This window comes from Narcine bancroftii, chromosome 1 (genome assembly GCF_036971445.1).
Source record: "Narcine bancroftii isolate sNarBan1 chromosome 1, sNarBan1.hap1, whole genome shotgun sequence".
In the NCBI taxonomy this organism is placed as follows: domain Eukaryota; kingdom Metazoa; phylum Chordata; class Chondrichthyes; order Torpediniformes; family Narcinidae; genus Narcine; species Narcine bancroftii.
In genome coordinates, this window is record NC_091469.1 from 26,743,224 (window position 1) to 26,760,610 (window position 17,387).

The 17,387-nt window shown below is 41.0% G+C and overlaps 1 protein-coding gene across 3 annotated transcripts in view; it reads right to left on the reverse strand.

Annotated features, from left to right (window-relative positions):
• Window positions 1-5,674: 5,674 nt before the first annotated feature.
• The window catches only part of svep1 (sushi, von Willebrand factor type A, EGF and pentraxin domain containing 1), a 198,974-nt gene continuing 187,261 nt past the window's right edge, over window positions 5,675-17,387 (reverse strand). For 2 of the 3 annotated variants that reach the window (XM_069922936.1, XM_069922931.1), the window contains exons 40-42: window positions 14,133-14,228; window positions 11,247-11,340; window positions 5,675-6,294 (exon numbers count right to left, since the gene is read on the reverse strand). In XM_069922936.1, coding sequence (XP_069779037.1) covers window positions 6,261-6,294; window positions 11,247-11,340; window positions 14,133-14,228 — 224 coding nt within the window. In that variant the 3' untranslated portion in view covers window positions 5,675-6,260. Of the gene's footprint in view, window positions 6,295-11,246; window positions 11,341-14,132; window positions 14,229-17,387 lie in introns of those variants that run through there. The other variant, XR_011353075.1, reaches the window with a different exon arrangement.

The following is a 17,387-nucleotide window of genomic DNA, read 5'->3' on the forward strand; positions in this document are numbered from 1 at the left end:
AGAAGGAGAAATACCGAAAAAATAAACATACTTACACTCCCAGAATAGCCATTCACACAGGCAGGGGGTTTACACTGAAGTTGTGGTGTTTTCAGAGGCTGGATTTTTAAAAAAACTTTACTTATTTGAAAAATTGTTAGTAATAATACAAAATAAAAACAATGACAACATTTAAGAATAAAAAAGAAAGCAAACAAAAATAAAAGAAAAAAAGATCACACTCACCCCTTCAGCCGGCTCTCTTCAGGAGAGCCAAAAATATATAAAGAAAAACTAAAAATAAAATAAATCAAACTACATCTACTCCAAATATGGTGACCACTTATTAACAAAAAAGAATAATTATCATGTAGATGATATGTAATTTTTTCCATAACAATACAAGTTTTCATTTCATTAATGCCATTGCATTATGTTAATCACTGTATTATCTTTCCATGGACTTGCTCCACATTTTCGAGCTATGGACAATGCTAAATATCCAAATGCAATTTGAAATTGATCCAAGGAATCACATAACCCAATAAAAAAAAATGGGTGGATCTAATGGTAACTTAAACTTATACAATTTTTCCAAAATTTGCTTAATTTCTTCCCAAAATGGTTGTACATAGACACAGGATCAAACAGCATGTAAAAAAGTTCCAACACATGTACCACATCTAAAACAGGAATCTGAACTATTGAAACCATATTTTTTCAATTTTTCAGGAGTTAAATATAACTGATGTAAAAAAATTATAATTAACCATTCCATACCATGCATTCGTCAATCTAGTCACACTATCATGACATATATGCGTCCAATATTCTTCAGGAAAACCAAAAGTTAAATCATTTTCCCATTTAAGTTTAGATTTCTCCCATTCTAGCTTATCCACATTATCTTGTAATACTTGATACGTAGCAGAAATGTAGCCCTTTTTTGGTATAGAGGAAATCAAAGACTCAAATTCCGACAATACAGGTAAAATCATCTCTCTCCCATATATATTTTTCACCAAAGATCGAATTTGATAATAAACAAATAAAGAATTTTCTGCAACATCAAAACATTCTTTCATTTGATTAAAAGAAAGAAACTGTCTTTCTGCAAAGCAATCCTGTAATGTTTTATACCCTTAGAATCCCAACTCTTTAAATGACTATTAAATATTGAAAAAGAAATAAGCTGATTATTTCAGCTTATAAATAGACAATTTACCTTTTGATCCTAGAGTCTTGTTTTTTTTTTGTCCATAACATCAATAAATGTTTTAATATTGGCATATTATACTCCCATAACAAATTTATATTCCACCGAAATATAAATTGACGCATTGCAATTTCAGAAATACATGCCATCTCAACTTTAGCCCAACTTGGAGGCCAATTCATATCCCATCAAACCACTAATAAATTTGAACTGGGCTGCTTCATAATAGTTCTGAAAATGAGGTAATTGCAATCCACCTAATGCATACTTCCAAGTAAGTTTACTTAATGCTACCCTTGGTAATTTACCTTTCCATAAAAATTCCCTCGTGACTTTATTTAAGTCCTGAAAAAAGTTCTTTGTAAGAAAACATGGTATTGATTGAAACAAATATTGAATACGTGGAAAGATATTCATTTTAATGCAGTTAACCCGACCAATTAGAGTTAACGGAAGGTCCTTCCACTTAAGTCTACTTTAATCTTTTTCAATAATGGAACATAATTTAATTTATATAAAAATTGATACTCAATATTCACAATTATTCCTAAATATTTAATTTTATCCAACCATTTCAAATGAATAACATTTTTATACACTGAATAATCCCCTTCACCAACCAGTAAAATTTCACTTTTATCCCAGTTAACTTTATATCCAGATAATGATCTGTACTGTAATAAACATTTCTGTAAATGTGGCAAAAATTGTTCTGGGTTTGTTAAATATATCAAAACATCGCCTGCAAACAAATTAATCTTATACTCTTCATCCATAACTCTCATCCCTTGTATCTGTTCATTTTGCCTTATTAATTGAGCTAATGGTTCAATAGCCAATGCAAACAGGGCTGGTGACAATGGACAACCTTGTCGGGTAGAACATGTCAATTTAAACAACGATGAAACTTGTCCATTTGTCACCACCCTAGCAGTTGGGTTTGTATACAAAGCTTTAACCCAACCAATTAAAAAATGGCCAAATTTTGAACTTCTCCAAAACCTTAAATAAAAAATCCCATTCGACCCTATTGAAAGCTTTTTCCGCATCAAGTGCGGGTTGGGTTGCTGCCGATATGCATTGACCAAACTAATTAATCGAAGAATATTATCTGAAGCATGTCTGTTTTTAATGAAACTTGTTTGGTCTACATGTATCAATTTAGGCAAATATTTAGCAAGTCGATTTGCTAACATTTTAGCTATTATTTTATAATCCACATTCAATAAAGAAATAGGTCTATACAAAGACACCTTTAACGGATCTCTATCTTTCTTTGGAATTACAGTAATTAGAGCACTAGAACAAGATTCTGGTAACTCATAATGTTCAGTCACTTGTTGTAATACCTCCCCAAACACTGAAGATAAATCTTCATAAAATACTTTATAAATTTCCACTGAGAACCCATCATCGCCTGGTGATTTGCCATTAGGCATTTCCAACATAGCAGTCTTAATTTCTAAATCTGTAAACAGAGCTTCCAAATCTATAATATCCTCTTCTTCTAATGCTGATAACATTAATGTAGATAAAAAAGAATCAGTAGATACATTATCCCGTCTCCCCTCAGAAGTATATAATTTTTTATAAAATGAATAAAACTGGTCATTAATTACCTGAAGTTTATAGGTAACTGTTGAATTCTTTTTAACAGCATTAATAACCTGTGAGGTCTGTTCCTTCTTTAACTGCCATGCAAGTACTTTATGTGCCTTCTCACCCAAATCATAATATGTTTGCTTAGATCGATTAATTAAACATTCAAATTGATGTCTGTAACGTATTATTTCACAGTTTCAATTTAGTTAAAGCTATTTTCTGATCTTCTGTCACTCCCTTCTGAAATTCCTTCTCTAGTTCATCAATTTGCTTCTCTAATTTAAGACTTTCAGCCATATACCCTTTCTTAACTTTAGTAATATAACTAATTATTTGCCCTCTAAGTAAGCTTTTAAAGCATCCCATAACACAAAATGACTTTTAACTGAATTAGCATTTTCAGTTAAAAAGAAATCTGTAACAAAAGTAACAAACTCAGGTTTTTTCAACAACATTGTGTTAAATCTCCATCTATAAGATGAACGTATTACCTCTGAACTTTCATAGGAGAAAAACAGTAAAGAATGATCTGATATAACTCTACTCTTATACTCAGCCTGCAATACCTTTCCTTGTAAACATGCTGATATTTCAAAAAAATCTATTCTAGAAAAAAAATCATGTTGGGAAGAATGAAAAGAAAAATCTTTTGCTGTCTTATACTCGCACTGCTGGTGTGGTTATTGTCAGTACAGTGGGAGCAAGTCATCCTCCATTCCCCCCCACCCCTCTTCCACCCTCCCTCCACCCCATCCTCTCCCCCTCTTCTGTCCTCTTCCCCTCTCCTCCCCCCCCCACGTCTCCTCCCCATCCTCTCCATGACTCCTCCCCACGTCTCCTCCTCCTTCCTGTCCTCTCCCCCAGGCCTCCTTGTAGTGAACTGGGATTCACGAGAAGTGTGCTGTACTGACAACTGGTCCTGCCTCTTGGTCCCTCTCCCTGGGGGGGGGCATATATAACCCTGAACCCTGTGCTGTAAGCTAATAAAAGTGTTAGTTCTCCCTCCAGTCGAGTGTGAGCTTTTATCTCGCTACAATCCTCCCCCATGTCTCCATCTCCCCATCCTCCCTCCATCTTACCTGTTCCATTCTCCTCCCCCCCTATCCCATCCCCCTGTCCGTCCTGTCTCATCTCCACCCTTGCCCCCATCGGCACCCTCTTTTATCTTTCATGGAAAAGCGACTTGCCCTCCCCCCCCCCCCCCCCCCACCAGCACTGAGTTGGAGAGAAGCAGGCGGTGGCTGGCTCAATGCGGGAGCAATGGCAATCTTCCTTACCCATGATGCCCCATGCAGCTGGAACTCTGCGTTTCAGCTGTATGGGCGGTGGGGGGGGGGGAAATCACAAACATCCCCCTCCCTTCAGCTTCTTTTGTTCTGACAAAGAGTTTTCGATCTGAAAAGTTAACTTCCCACAGATGTAAAGGCAGCACAGTGGAGCAACTAGTCGAGCCACTGCCTCATGGCTCATTCCTGTCTTGTGGAGTTTGCATGTTCTCCCTGTGCCCACATGGGTTTACTTTTGCTGCTTTGGTTTCCTCCCACATCCCAAAGATGTACAGCTGGTCAGCTAATCAGCCACTGTAAACAGCTGCTAGTACGTTGGAGTGGTGGAATCTAGGGGGAGTTGATGGGAATGTGGGAAGAATTGGTCAGTATGGATAGCATAGCGGTTAGTGGCTACAGTGCCAATGACTGGGGTTCAAGTCCCATGCTGTCTGTAAGGAGTTTGAACCTTCTCCCCATGTCTGCATGGGTTTCCTCCCATCTTTTAAAACTTTCTGGTTTGTTGGTTAATGGGGTATAATTGGGCGGCATGGGCTTGTGGACTGAAATGGCCTGTTACCGAGCTGTATTTGACTCTAAATTAAAAAATTTAAATTTAAAATATTTAAAAAATGGAGTTAACAGAGGCTGATGTAAATGGCTGGTTGTCAGTGGGCAGAATGGCTTGATTTAATATAGAACAGTGCAGCACAGTTAGTGCTGAGACATGTAAGTGTGGAAGGTGGTCTTCCCTACCTTCATCTCAGAATTTGATTGCTCCAATTTTGGGACCAGTCCTTTCAATTCAATTTAACTTATTGTCATATGGAAGATATTGCCCGGTAATGGCAAACAAAGAGACGTAAAATAATCCAGCGCCATCATTAAAACTAGAAGAAGAACCAGGAGGGTCCCTTCAGAGTCATTGAATGGCCAGAAAATTTTCTGTCTACTCTGATATTGCTGCCTCCAGCATCCTTGTAACCTCTGAGCCATGAGGCATGTTGTTCAATGGTGAACCCAAGGTCAAGGTCCTCTATCTCTTCCAACCCTGTTTCTAAATAATTGGAACGTTAAGAAGCCATTGGCAGATCGAAGAATTTCTTTTTAAACCTCTATCCTTTTAACTCATTTATTATGCTCCTCAAAGGCTACTTTTTGGCTAAGCTTTTGCATCATATGATCGTTGGGTGTATTTAAGGCATAGATTGATAGGTATCTGAACAGTCAGGTATCAAAGGTCATGGGGAGAAGGCAGTGGAGTGGGGTTGAGTGGGAGCATGAATCAGCTTATGATGGAATGGCAGAGCAGACTCAATGGGCCAAATGGCTTACTTCTGCTCCTATATCTTATGGTCTAGCATTGCGAAGGACATGGTATCATCTGTCATCATGAAAATATCAGGCTTCACTTTGAATAGGTACATTCAGACCAAGATCTCCTTATGCAGCTTAATATTAAATTTCAACTGAGAACATTTCTGTGGACTGATTTGGGATTTTTTTTAACTAAGTTAGAGGTGCTAAATAAATGCAAGCTGTTACAGATGTCAACTTGCTGGGAGAAAACACAAACTAAAAACCACAACAAAACCACATCGTTACATCTTATTGTTTTTATTTATAGAATTAGGCGATGATGCATGAAAGGTGTTCATACAGGATTTATTTCACCTACTGAATCCAAATATACATATTGTAAAAATGGCTATTTATGGGGTTATTATCACTGGACTGGAGCATGCTAATTTCAGTTTAAACAGATGCAGATTGAGGCAGTTTCAGTGGGTGCTTTTATGTCATCTAGTCCTACATAAAGACTACATTAGCTTGTTTCGATCTGAAAATATCAGGCTAGCTGGAAATATTCTGGTTTTCAAAACAATTAAAACACCATGAATTAAAACTTTACATTGTTCTCTTAAAATAAATTCATTTTATGTGGAGCCCAGCCTGAAAACTACAGCAGTCATTGGTATAAAAACTCAAAATTATGATTTGTCAATTATGCCTTTCAACATAATACAATTTTCTTAAAAATTATATTCCTGTATGAAAAAATACAGCTTTGTTTCACAGAAAAGTATCAATATATATCAGGATTTCAAACAATTAAATGGATAACAGTTCAGTTAAATGTTGTGGTGGTGATGTATTTCATTGTAGTTTGGTTAATTCAGTCTTTGCAGGATATGCCTTCAAGAGAAGAAAAAATAAGTAGACTTTCTCCTCCTGGAAAACAGAAACTCTAATTTAGGTGCATTTTTTTTGAAAAATAAACTTTATTTACAATAAATTATTTACAAAAAAAAAAGAAAACCGTTCAATGTCTTTTCACATCCTCTGTGTCATTTGCATACACTTCCATCGATGTATATTTTTACTTTCATTCTCTAATTACACCTTTGCAATCATAATGGCAACTTGTCATTATTTCTCCCTCTGTTGTTTGAGGGATTTCCCTCGGCCTCAGCCCCTCAATGCCCGGTAATGGAAGGACTCTAGACTGTGGTCTTTCCCCACAGTGCCCTTGTGTTAGCTGCACTAGGCCTCATTGCATTCCTCATCACATACTGCTGCAGCCTGGAACGTGCAAGGTGGCAACATTCCCTCACCGACATCTTGGTGTGCTGGAATACCAATAGTTTTGGGTAGACTAAAGGGTGTCTTTCATCGAGTTGATGGTTTTCCAGCAGTTTTGTTTGTCCATCTCGGCATATGTCCCCAGGAACAGCAGGTAAATTAGAGAATCCTCTGTCATGCTGCTTCTGGGGATAAACCGTGACAAGGACCCTTGCATCCTCTCCACACACACTCAGCAAATCTGCATTCTGCAAAGAGGTGGGTGACTGTCTCCACTCCACCACAATCATCTCAGGGACAACATGCATGGTGGGTGAGATTTCTGTTGTACATGAAGGATGTGACCGGGTGGGCTCCTCTCACCACCAGCCAGACAAGTCCTGGTGCTTGTTTATGAGCACTGGTGATGAGGCATTCTGCCAGATGACCTGGGAGCTGATCGAATTCTTGTCTCTCAGCATTTGCTGGGTGATCTGTGCTGCCCATTGTCTGATGGCTTTGTGGTCAAAGGTGCTTGTCTAGAAAAACTGTTCCATGAAGGATAGGTGATGTGGCAAAGTCCACCTGACTGAAACATGGCATAGTACTTGGACCAAATCCATCTTTTACAACACCTGGGGCAGGTAGAACCTCAGCACACAGCGACACTTGGTGACCTTGTACCTTGTATTTTGGTTCCACGCACAGCCTCATGCAGCCATTCTTGAAGGTGGTTATCAGGATGAGGGCCACATTGGGTACGCCCTTGCCCCCATTGCCTGGTGACTTGTACATGCTGACCCTTTAGACCATTTCTATCTTGGATCCCCATATGAACCAGAAGAAAGCTCTGGTGACCTGCATGGCAATGGTGCAGTGGATGGGCCACACCTACACCATGTATAGCAGTACCAAAAGTACCTCACTCCTGATGATCACATTCTTCCCTGTTATTGAAAGCACAGCACCCACACACCCAATTTCTCGTGGACCTTTTCAATCTGCTCTATTTTTTGTTACCTGCCTCAGCTTCTCAAAACCATATTATTATTTAGTCAGTTCTGACTGTGATGGGGATGGTGGACCAATCAGACCAGTTACTGAAGGTTTACATTGATGCCCGATGCAGACTCAAACTAGTGACATCATCCATGTACATGGATGCTTTGACCCGAGTGCCTCCAGTGCCTGATAACATCACTTCTCATGCCCTTGTTCTTTCTGATTTATTCAGAAAAGGGGTCTATGCAGTACACAAATATGACTGGAGCGAGCAGATAGAGAAGCAATCTATTTCCGACCCAGTGATTTGGACTGTGCTACGAATGTCTGTGTGGAGCATTTTAATCCAATTTTGGATTTCCTCCCTAAAGCCCCATTATGGAGAACACATCCATCATATATGTGTGTGATATACTAAGCTGACTAGTCAGGGGACCACCCTCCTTTTCTGCACATAAGTGATGGTATCTCTGAGTACCTCATGGGTTGTATGGTCTGTGGGGGGGGGGGGGGGGGGGAGAAGGGAACATTTGTTGCATCTCCATTTGGTACCAACAGCAAGGTGGACAGTTCCCCTAGATTCCTGATGGGCACAGTAAAGGTTGTACAGCTTCGCGACACCTTCGGCATCTATGCAAATGGAGCAGAGCCACAGCCCACCTGGTTAAGATCGGACAGCTCAGCCCCATCTTGGATAGACTTCTTCTTCGTGTCAAAGACCATCACCAGTCAGAACCACCTACGTCACATTCTTCTCTGACCACTGTCTTCTACAGGAAGACCAGAAGGCAGGCAGGGGAACATGAAAGCTGAATGTGAAGCTGCAGACCTCAGAGAATGTAGAGATACTAAAGAAGGAGTACACTGGTTGGAGAACCATGAAACCTTTCTTTGACTCCTCAGTGAACTGGTGGGAAGCGACCAAGGAGAACATCAAGAGTTTCTTTATCCTCAAATATGTTCAGAGACAGAAGGAACTGAGCCAACACCAGGCTGACCTGCAGCAACTTCTCCTTCTGCAGTCAAGAGGGGTGGATATGAGAGAGGAACTCTGAGAGGTAAAGAGCAGGCAAGTCGCACTATTCACCTCGGAGTCCTCCAAATCATCTTCTGATCTGGAGTCTACACAGTGGAGCAGGATGAGACATGCTCGCGCTTCTTCTTCCAAAAAAGTTAACAAAGGGAGCTCTGTAATCTACAGCCTTAAGGAAATGAATGGCTCAGTCAGATTCCTTACTGCTGATCTATATGACAGCACTCAGGAGAGTCTGGACCAGCCATTTTCCCAGTGGGAGCTGATGGACAAGTAAAATACTCAGAAGCAATGACTTACCAGCTGAGTTGTAAACAGTTCTGTGGCACATGGTCAGCTCTGACATGCTGGAAATACCATATATACTTGTGTAATAGTCGAGTATTTTTGGTCAAATAGTTGGGGGGGGTGGGGAGTTGACTTTTACATGGGTCATAATTTTGACTGCAGTAAGTACCTGTGTCATTCAAGGTGTTGGGAGCTTGGATGGCTGGGACAGGGTGGTAATTCTGTGCTCAGAGCATTGGAAGCTCGCTGGGCAGGCTAGGACCTAGGAGTCTATGGTCGCGGTTTTGGGAGCTCTGTTGGGCAAGTGGCTGCGACACAGAAATGCAGTCAGGGTGTTGGGAGCTCGGATGGACAGGTGGTTGGGGCCAAAAATAGGGGGATCGACTTTACATGGGTCATTTGGAAAACATGCAGGTTTTGGGCCAAAAAAGGAGTTGACTATTACAGGATTGACTATGACACGAGTATATCCAGTATACAACTATCCTTCTAGCAGACTCCATGTCAGGCTCCATGAGGAAGGGCATCATCACCCTCATACTCAATGGGGAGAAGGAAGATACCAGGAATTGGAGACCCATATCATTGTTCAATGTTGACTACAAGATTCTGTCCAAAGTCATTGCCAGTCGAGTAGAGTCTGATCTTGGATGGGCGATCCACCCAGACCAATCCTGAACTCATTTAGGTACGTGGCACACTGCATTGGCACATGCTGTGATTGAATAGTACTGGTGATGGGTGTCACTAAACTGGAAGATGTGAATTCAAGTCCTACTGTAGATGCTTGAAGACAAAAGTCCAGACTGACAATACCTGAGCCTATCTGCTAAACTTTCTAAATCCATTCAAGATGAGACTCAGGTGTGAGGGAAAACAAATCTTTCCTTTAATCCTTTTTAAGAGAGCAGAATCTTGCATTGCCTTGTATGTATGAAAATGAGGGAATAGGCCAACTGGAATAGTCAAAGGTTAGAATGGCTTAGAATTACTTAACCAGCCACACTGCACCTTACAGCAGCTGCTGTGGGTTCTCTATTGTGAGACAAGCCAAGTTGAATGACAGGTGTAGTGCCATCCATCATTCAGCAAGTCCTTGTCTCTCAGTGGCTCAGTATCTGCCACTCCCTGCTCATTTGCATTTTCTGTCCACGGTGTTCCTGAACATTCAGCAACTTGTGATGTTTTCATTCAAAATGGAGGACACTGCAGTATCCTGCCTCAGGAAGGAAGGTGTGGCCACAAAACTAAAATTGTTTTGAGGATTTCCGACTATTTTCTGGCTGTGCTTAATTACTGTTATTGTATTTCAACATATTGGTGGTATAAAGAAATGCTGCAGCCCCGTGGCATTCCCCACATTTATTTCTTCCTGTCAAACAGGACACAAATTTCAAAAGCTACAGGAATTTCCAGGCAACAGTTTTTATGAGTGAACATTCTTTTAAAGTATTCTCCAAATTAGAATCAAAATTTATTGTCTTGAACAAGTCACAAAATTCAGTGTTTTGCAATATTCTTCAATATTGATACATAAAGTCTTGATAAGAGCAAGATCAAATAAGTCAATCCTTATTTTGTTCTGATCACCATTATATTTTTCAACTTATGATGGTAGGGGAAGGTGAAAATTTTAAACCCTAAAAAAAAGAGGGCAAATAGGCATAGCTAGACAGTGAGAGCTGAAATCAGTGAAAAATGTAGGTCAACAATTCAAAAGTTTCGGAGCTGCATTTGATAGTAAAGGGAAGACCTATCAAATAGTGAGAGTGAATGTTTCAAAAATATTCACTAAAGATGATTCAAGCTGAGAGGGGCATGGATGCTTTTGCCAACTCAGTTCTCCCGATTATGGCAGCCCACATTTCTCTCTCACCCAGTAGCAACACCAGAATAGTCGTTTGTTTTGCTGCAGTATTGGATCTTGCGCAACTTGACTTTTGTTTCCTGCTTCATTTCTGCAGGCAATTTGCACAGATGCTGCTTAGGAAGGGCTGAACAAGGACATGAAATAGAATAGAAGTAAAATATGCTGAAAGGTGGGGAGATGAGGGAGAAGGGTGGAGAAGAAAATGGGCAGGAGGAAGTTTGTGTGGAGCAAAATGATCTATTCTCATGTTGTAAAGTCCTGTCTCATTGTGTTAAATCACCTTGTACATAATAATGATGAAAAAGCTGTTCAGGTCTTGAGCTTCAACTGCCACTCAATGACATCATGCTGGTCTGAGTCCTGATTCTTTAGACCCCTAGTTTTCCCAAATCTCTTGATACATGATTATAACTAAGTAACTTGACTCACCTGGAACAATCACTGCCACTCCAATTCGGCAAGCACTGACATCGATTTGGTCGAATGCATCTGCCACCATTTAAACAGGGAGTCTGACACACCGCTGAACAGAAGGCAGAAGTGACAACAGTTAAATTAGATGAAGAAAGTAGTTGGCAAATAACATACAAATTTTGTGTTTTAAGATAAATGATACACATTATGGTTAAGAAACTGCTGTTATCACAGTTTTGGAGCCATTGAGATACTTCTAACATTACATACTTAAAGAAACTAAACCTTCCCTACCTCACACCCATAACCCTCTCCGTGTGCCTGTCCAAGAGTCTTATAAATGTTTCTATTGTACCAGCCTTCACCATCACACCTGGTAACACATTTCAGGCACCCACTACTTTCTGTGTAAAAAAAAACTACCCCGACGCCCCCCCCAAACGTTTCTCCCCTCACCATAAACAGATGTTCTCTGATATTTGCTTCTGACGGCCTGGGACAAGGTGCTGGCTGTCCACTCCATCCATACCTCTCTTAATCTTGTAGACCCTGACTAATGAAGGCCAGCATAATAACAAGCCTTTTTAATTACCCTATCAACTGCACAGCATACTTGAGAAATGTATGGATTTAAACCCCAAGGCCCCTCTGTTAAGAATCCTGCCATTAACCATTTACTCCACATTCAAGTTCGACCTTCACACTTATCCTGATTGAACACCAAGCCACTTCCCCGACCAACTCTGCATCCTGTCTGTACCCTGCTGTAACTGACAATAACCTTTTACACTATCTGCAATAATGCCAACTTTCATGTTATCTGTAAACTTACTGACCCATCCTTCATTTATTTGTGCATATTATTTATAAAAATCACAAAGAGTAGGGGTCCCAGAATTGATCCCTGCAGAATACCACTAGTCACTGACCTCCAGGGAGAATATGATCCATATACTACTACTCTCTGCTTTCTGCAGGCAAGCTAATTCTGAATCGACCCAGCCAAGGATCCATGGATCCCATGCCTCTTGACTTTCTGAATTAGTCTACCATGGGGGGGATGTTGGAAAATGCTTGATGAAAATTCATACACACATCTACTGCCCTACTTTCATCAATTTATTTTGTCTTCCTCAAAAAACTCAATTAGACTCATGAGGCATGACCTGCTCCTCACGAAGCCTATGAGAAGACTATGCTTGTAAATTCTGTCCCAAGAATCCTCTCCAATAGTTTGCCCATCATGGATGTACTATAAGAGTCACTGGTTTATAATTCCCAGGATTCTCCCAATCACCTTTTTTAAACAAAGGAACTAAACTTGCCATTTTCAAATCCTCCGGTACCTTCCATGTGGCTAGCGAGGTTGGAAAGACTATTGTCAATGTCCCAGCAATCTCTTCCCTCGCTTCCTGTAGCAACTTGGGGTATACCTTGTGTGTTCTGGGGACTTAACAATCTAAATGTTTTTAAGATGATCCAGTACTTTCTCTTTAACTTCAACATGCTCCAGCACACAAATCTGTTCTATACTAATTTCACGTTGACCAAGGTCTTTCTTTCTCTCTGGTGAAGCAAAGTATTCATATAGGACCTCATCTACCTCCATTTCCTCTAGGCACATGTTCCCTTCTTTGTCCTTAACCAGCTCTACATTCATTCTAGTCATCCTTCTCTTCTTCATATATGGCTAGAACACATTAGAGTTTTCCTTAATTCTGCTTGCCAAGGCCTTCTTGGGAACCTTTCTAGCTCTCCTTAGATATTTCTTAAATTCATTCCTGGCTACGACAGAATTTTCATGAGCCCTTCCTAACTTTTGCTTCCTAAACCTGATGTATGCTTTCTTCTACCTCTTAACCAGCTGACTCATCTCTTTTGTCACCCATGGGTCCCTTTTCCTATTATCATTTCCTTGTCTAAACAGGACAAACCTATCCAGAATCCCATTCAAGTTGTCCGTAAACATCCTCCACATTACTTTTGAGCTTTTGTCGAGAATATTTGTTCCCAATTTATTCTCCCCAGTTCCTGCCTAATCCCATCATAATTAGTTCTTCCTCAATTAAACAATTTACCATTTTATCCACTAACATCCTTGTCCATAGCTATGCTAAAGCTCAGGGAGTTTTGGTCAGTGACACCAAGAGGTCTGATACCTAATTAGATCCACTGTGGACTCTCCTCTGGTCCATATACTGTATTAGGAAGCCTTCTTGGACTCATCTGGTAAATTCTGCCCCATCTATCCCTCTTGCAGTAATATACCAGTCAATATTTTGGAAGTAGAAGTTTCCCATGACAACAACACTGTTATTTTTGCAACATTTCAAAATCTGCCCACTAATCTGCTCTTTAGTGTTGTGAGGGTTATTTGGGGGCCAATTGACTACTCCCAATAGAGTGATTATTCCCTTCCTGTTTCTGACTTCCATCCACATGGACTCAGTAGACAATTGTTCCTCTCTCTCTGCAGCTCTGATTAGTCATGTTTCTCCCACTCATACTTTTTATCTCCCATTTTTACATGGATAAGTATGACTTGACCCAAGGAAATCTATGAGACATAAAATGTTGTTGACCACATTAAGAAAAAATTTGCTGGAGGCAAGAACTGCTTGCAGTGGCAGTAGGCTGGGTAACCAAGTGATGGTCAGCCCAGTATCCTGTCTGAAAGTGGAAGCAGATTTGACATGAATTTTCAGCAGTGGTATCAAATAAAGACTTGAACAGGAATGAAAACAATGGACAGATGAGCAAAGAGCAGGGAGCTGATCCAACTGGATAGTTCTTTCAAAGATCCAGTGCACCAGTCATGGACAAAATAGCATTGTTCTGGGCTGCAAGATTCATTTAAAGTTCATTTGCAATGTAACATGTAGGGGGCTGAAATAATCTTACCACGATGGCATCTCGAGCCAGTCCATCCTGCTGGGCAATCACATTGATATGGTGTGGAACACAGGCCTCCATTCAAACAAGGCAGAATGCATATTGCTGTGAAAAGGAGTATAAAAGCACAGTTCTGTCAAGAAGGAGGTACAGGAGCATCAAAATCAGGACTAGCTTCTTCCCACAGGCTGTGAGATTGATGAACAGTACCTTGTATTCAAGTAAATTGTTCCAAAGTATTTATTTTAAACTATATGTGTATTTGTGATTATTATGTGCGGTGTCTTGTGTGCACCATGGTCTGGAGAAATGATGTTTTGCTTTGTTGTATATGTGGAGTCAGATGATAATGAACAAAATGACCCAGAAATCTGTCTACACAGCAGCCCACCCGCCTGTTCTTTGGGACAACACTAAGAAATACAAATTACAGTGTGACCCTCGATATAATGTGCCTCATTGTACCATGTTTACGGATAAACCATGGGTTATTATCATGAATGTGAGATGGAATGTGGGTAGCTGTAGGCATAAGAGGCTGCAGATGCTGGAATCTGGAGCAAAAACATTATTTTGGTGAAATTCAGTGGGTCGAGCAGCATCAGCGGAGCAGGTGGGTGGGGAATTTTCAATGTTTTGGGTCCAGACACTGAGTCAAGACTGATACAGGATCTCGCCTTGTACCAGCATCGCCACCTTTTAAAAAAATCAGATTTAGTCTTTGGAAAAACACAAGGCTGGAGAAACTGAGCAGGTCAAACAATGTTATTTACATAGCAAAGGTAAAACACATAACTAACTTTTCAGGCTTGAGCCATTCATCAAGGTATGGAAAAATGACAGCAGTTGTCCGAACAAAAGAGTAATGGGGGGAGGTGCGGTCACAAAGGCAGGAGGTGATACGTGGAGAAGGGAGGGAGGAGACAGCAGTGATCAAAGGAAGGAGGGATGGCTGGGTGAAGGGAAGGTGGAGAACTGGAAAGGGGAAGGGAAGGGGGTGGGAAGAGGAGAGTGGGTTAGCAGAAACTGGAAAAGTCGATGTTAATGCCATCTGGCTGGAGAGTGCCCAGATGGAGAATCAGGTGTTGTTCCTCCAATTTGTGGGAGTTCTTGGTAGGATATTACATAAGGTCTCTATCACTGGTGTGGACGGAGTGAAGGTGCTCAGCAAAGTGATCTCCCAGTCTGCTCCCAGTCTCTCCATAAAGGGAGCACCAGATGCAGTAAATTAGTTCTGCAGATACACAAGTGAAGTATTGCTTCACTTGAAAGGCTTGTTTGGGGCTCCAGACTGTGGTGAGGGAGGAGGTGTGGGCACAAGTATGACCACTGGGGAAGGTGCCGGTGGTGGGGAGGGGGGTGGAATTAGTGGGGGATGGATGAGTGCATGAGGGAGTCACGGAGGGAGCGGTCCCTACGGAAGGCAGAGAATGGAGAGGAGAAGATGTGGTAATAGGAACCTGTTGTAAGTGCCGGAAATTCTGGAAGAAAATGTTGGAAACAGAGGCTGGAGGGGTGGTAGGTGAGGATAAGGGAGATTCTATATGTTGCATCTGTGGATGGAGGGGGCCAGGGCAGGTGAGTGGGAAATGGAGGAGATACACATGAGGGCTGAGTTGATGGTGGTGGAGGGAAAACCACGTGTGTGGAAGCAGGCAAACATTTCTGAAGATCTGGACTGGAAGACCTCATCTTGGGAACAGATGTGGCAGAGACAGAGAAATTGAGAGAAGGGAATAGAATCATTGCAGGGGACAGAGTGCGAGGAAGTGTATTCAAGGTAGTTGTGGGAGTTAGAGGGTTTTTAATATATGTTGATGGAAAACTTGTCTCCCAAGATGGAGACAGAGAGATGCAGGAAAGGGGAGAGTGTTGTCGGAGATGGACCAAATGATTTTGAGATCGGGGTGGAAGTTGGCCGTGAAGTAAATGAAGTTGACCACTCTTCACGGGTGCATGAGGCAATCAATATTGTGGAGGAAGACTCTTTGCCCAGTTGACAACCATTTTAATTCCACAATCCATTGCCACACCAACATGTCTGTCCTTGGTCTCATGTTCTACAATATTGAGGTCACCTGCAAATTGAAGAAACAACTTAAATTCAGACTCGATAGTCTGCAAACAAACAGCATTAATGTTGACTTCTCCCATTTCTATTAACCTGTTCCCCTGTTCCCTCTCTTTCCCTTCAACTCTGTCCCTTTCAAAGTTCAAATTTATTGTCACAGCACATATATAGCACCACATACAACTCTTTTCTTTTTCCTATGGGCCAGACAGAATTTATACATCTTGGTAGAGCAAACTGTACTCATGAAAAAGATACATATACAAAAGAGAGAAATGTAAGCAAAGAAAGAAAGGTAAACAAACTGACTGTGCAAATACAGAAAAAAAAAATTGGAAATAAATAACGTGCACATTAAGAGTCCTTAAATGAGTCTCTGGTTGAATCTGCTCTTTAGGAGTCTGATGGTGGCAGGGTAGCAACTGTTCTTGAACCTGTTGTGACAAATCTTGGGGCACCTATACATCTTTCCTGATGGCAGCGGTGAGAAAAGAGCAGGTCCTGGGTGGTGTGGATCTGAGATGACTGCTGCTGCTCTCTTGATGATGACATAAACTTTGATGGTGGGGAGAGTTTTGGCAGTGATGTACTGGGCTGTGTCCACTACCACCATCTCCCCAATCAAAGAGCAACTTTTCATCCCCATCACCTCAGATTCTTTCTCTTCTACCCTATCATCTGTATCCACCCATGACTTCTCAGAATCAGAACTTATTTTCATGAGTTTGTTGCTTTGCAGCAGTATCACAGTGAAAATATAGCTATAAATCACATTTCAAAAATAAATAAATAGCCCACGAAGTAGCAGAAAGAGGGGATGTGTCTGTGGTTCATTGTTCATTCAGAAATCTAGTGGCAGCTGAATACTTGTCTTCAGGCTTCTGTATCTTTTTCCTGATGGTGGCAGTGTGAAGAAGGAATGGCCTGGGTGGTGGGGGGTCCTTGAGGATAGAAGCTGGTTTATTAAGACACCGCCTCTTGAAGATGTCCTTGATGGAGTGAAGTCTGGTGTCCATGATGTCACTGCTGGAGTTAAAAACTCCGAGTTTTTTCTGTCCTGTTCATTGGCTCCTCCATACCAGACAATGATGCAGCCAAACAGAATGCTCTCCACAGTACATCTGTAGAAGTTTTCATGAGTCTTTGGTGACATACCAAATCTCCTTAAACTCCTCACGAAGTATTGTTGCTGG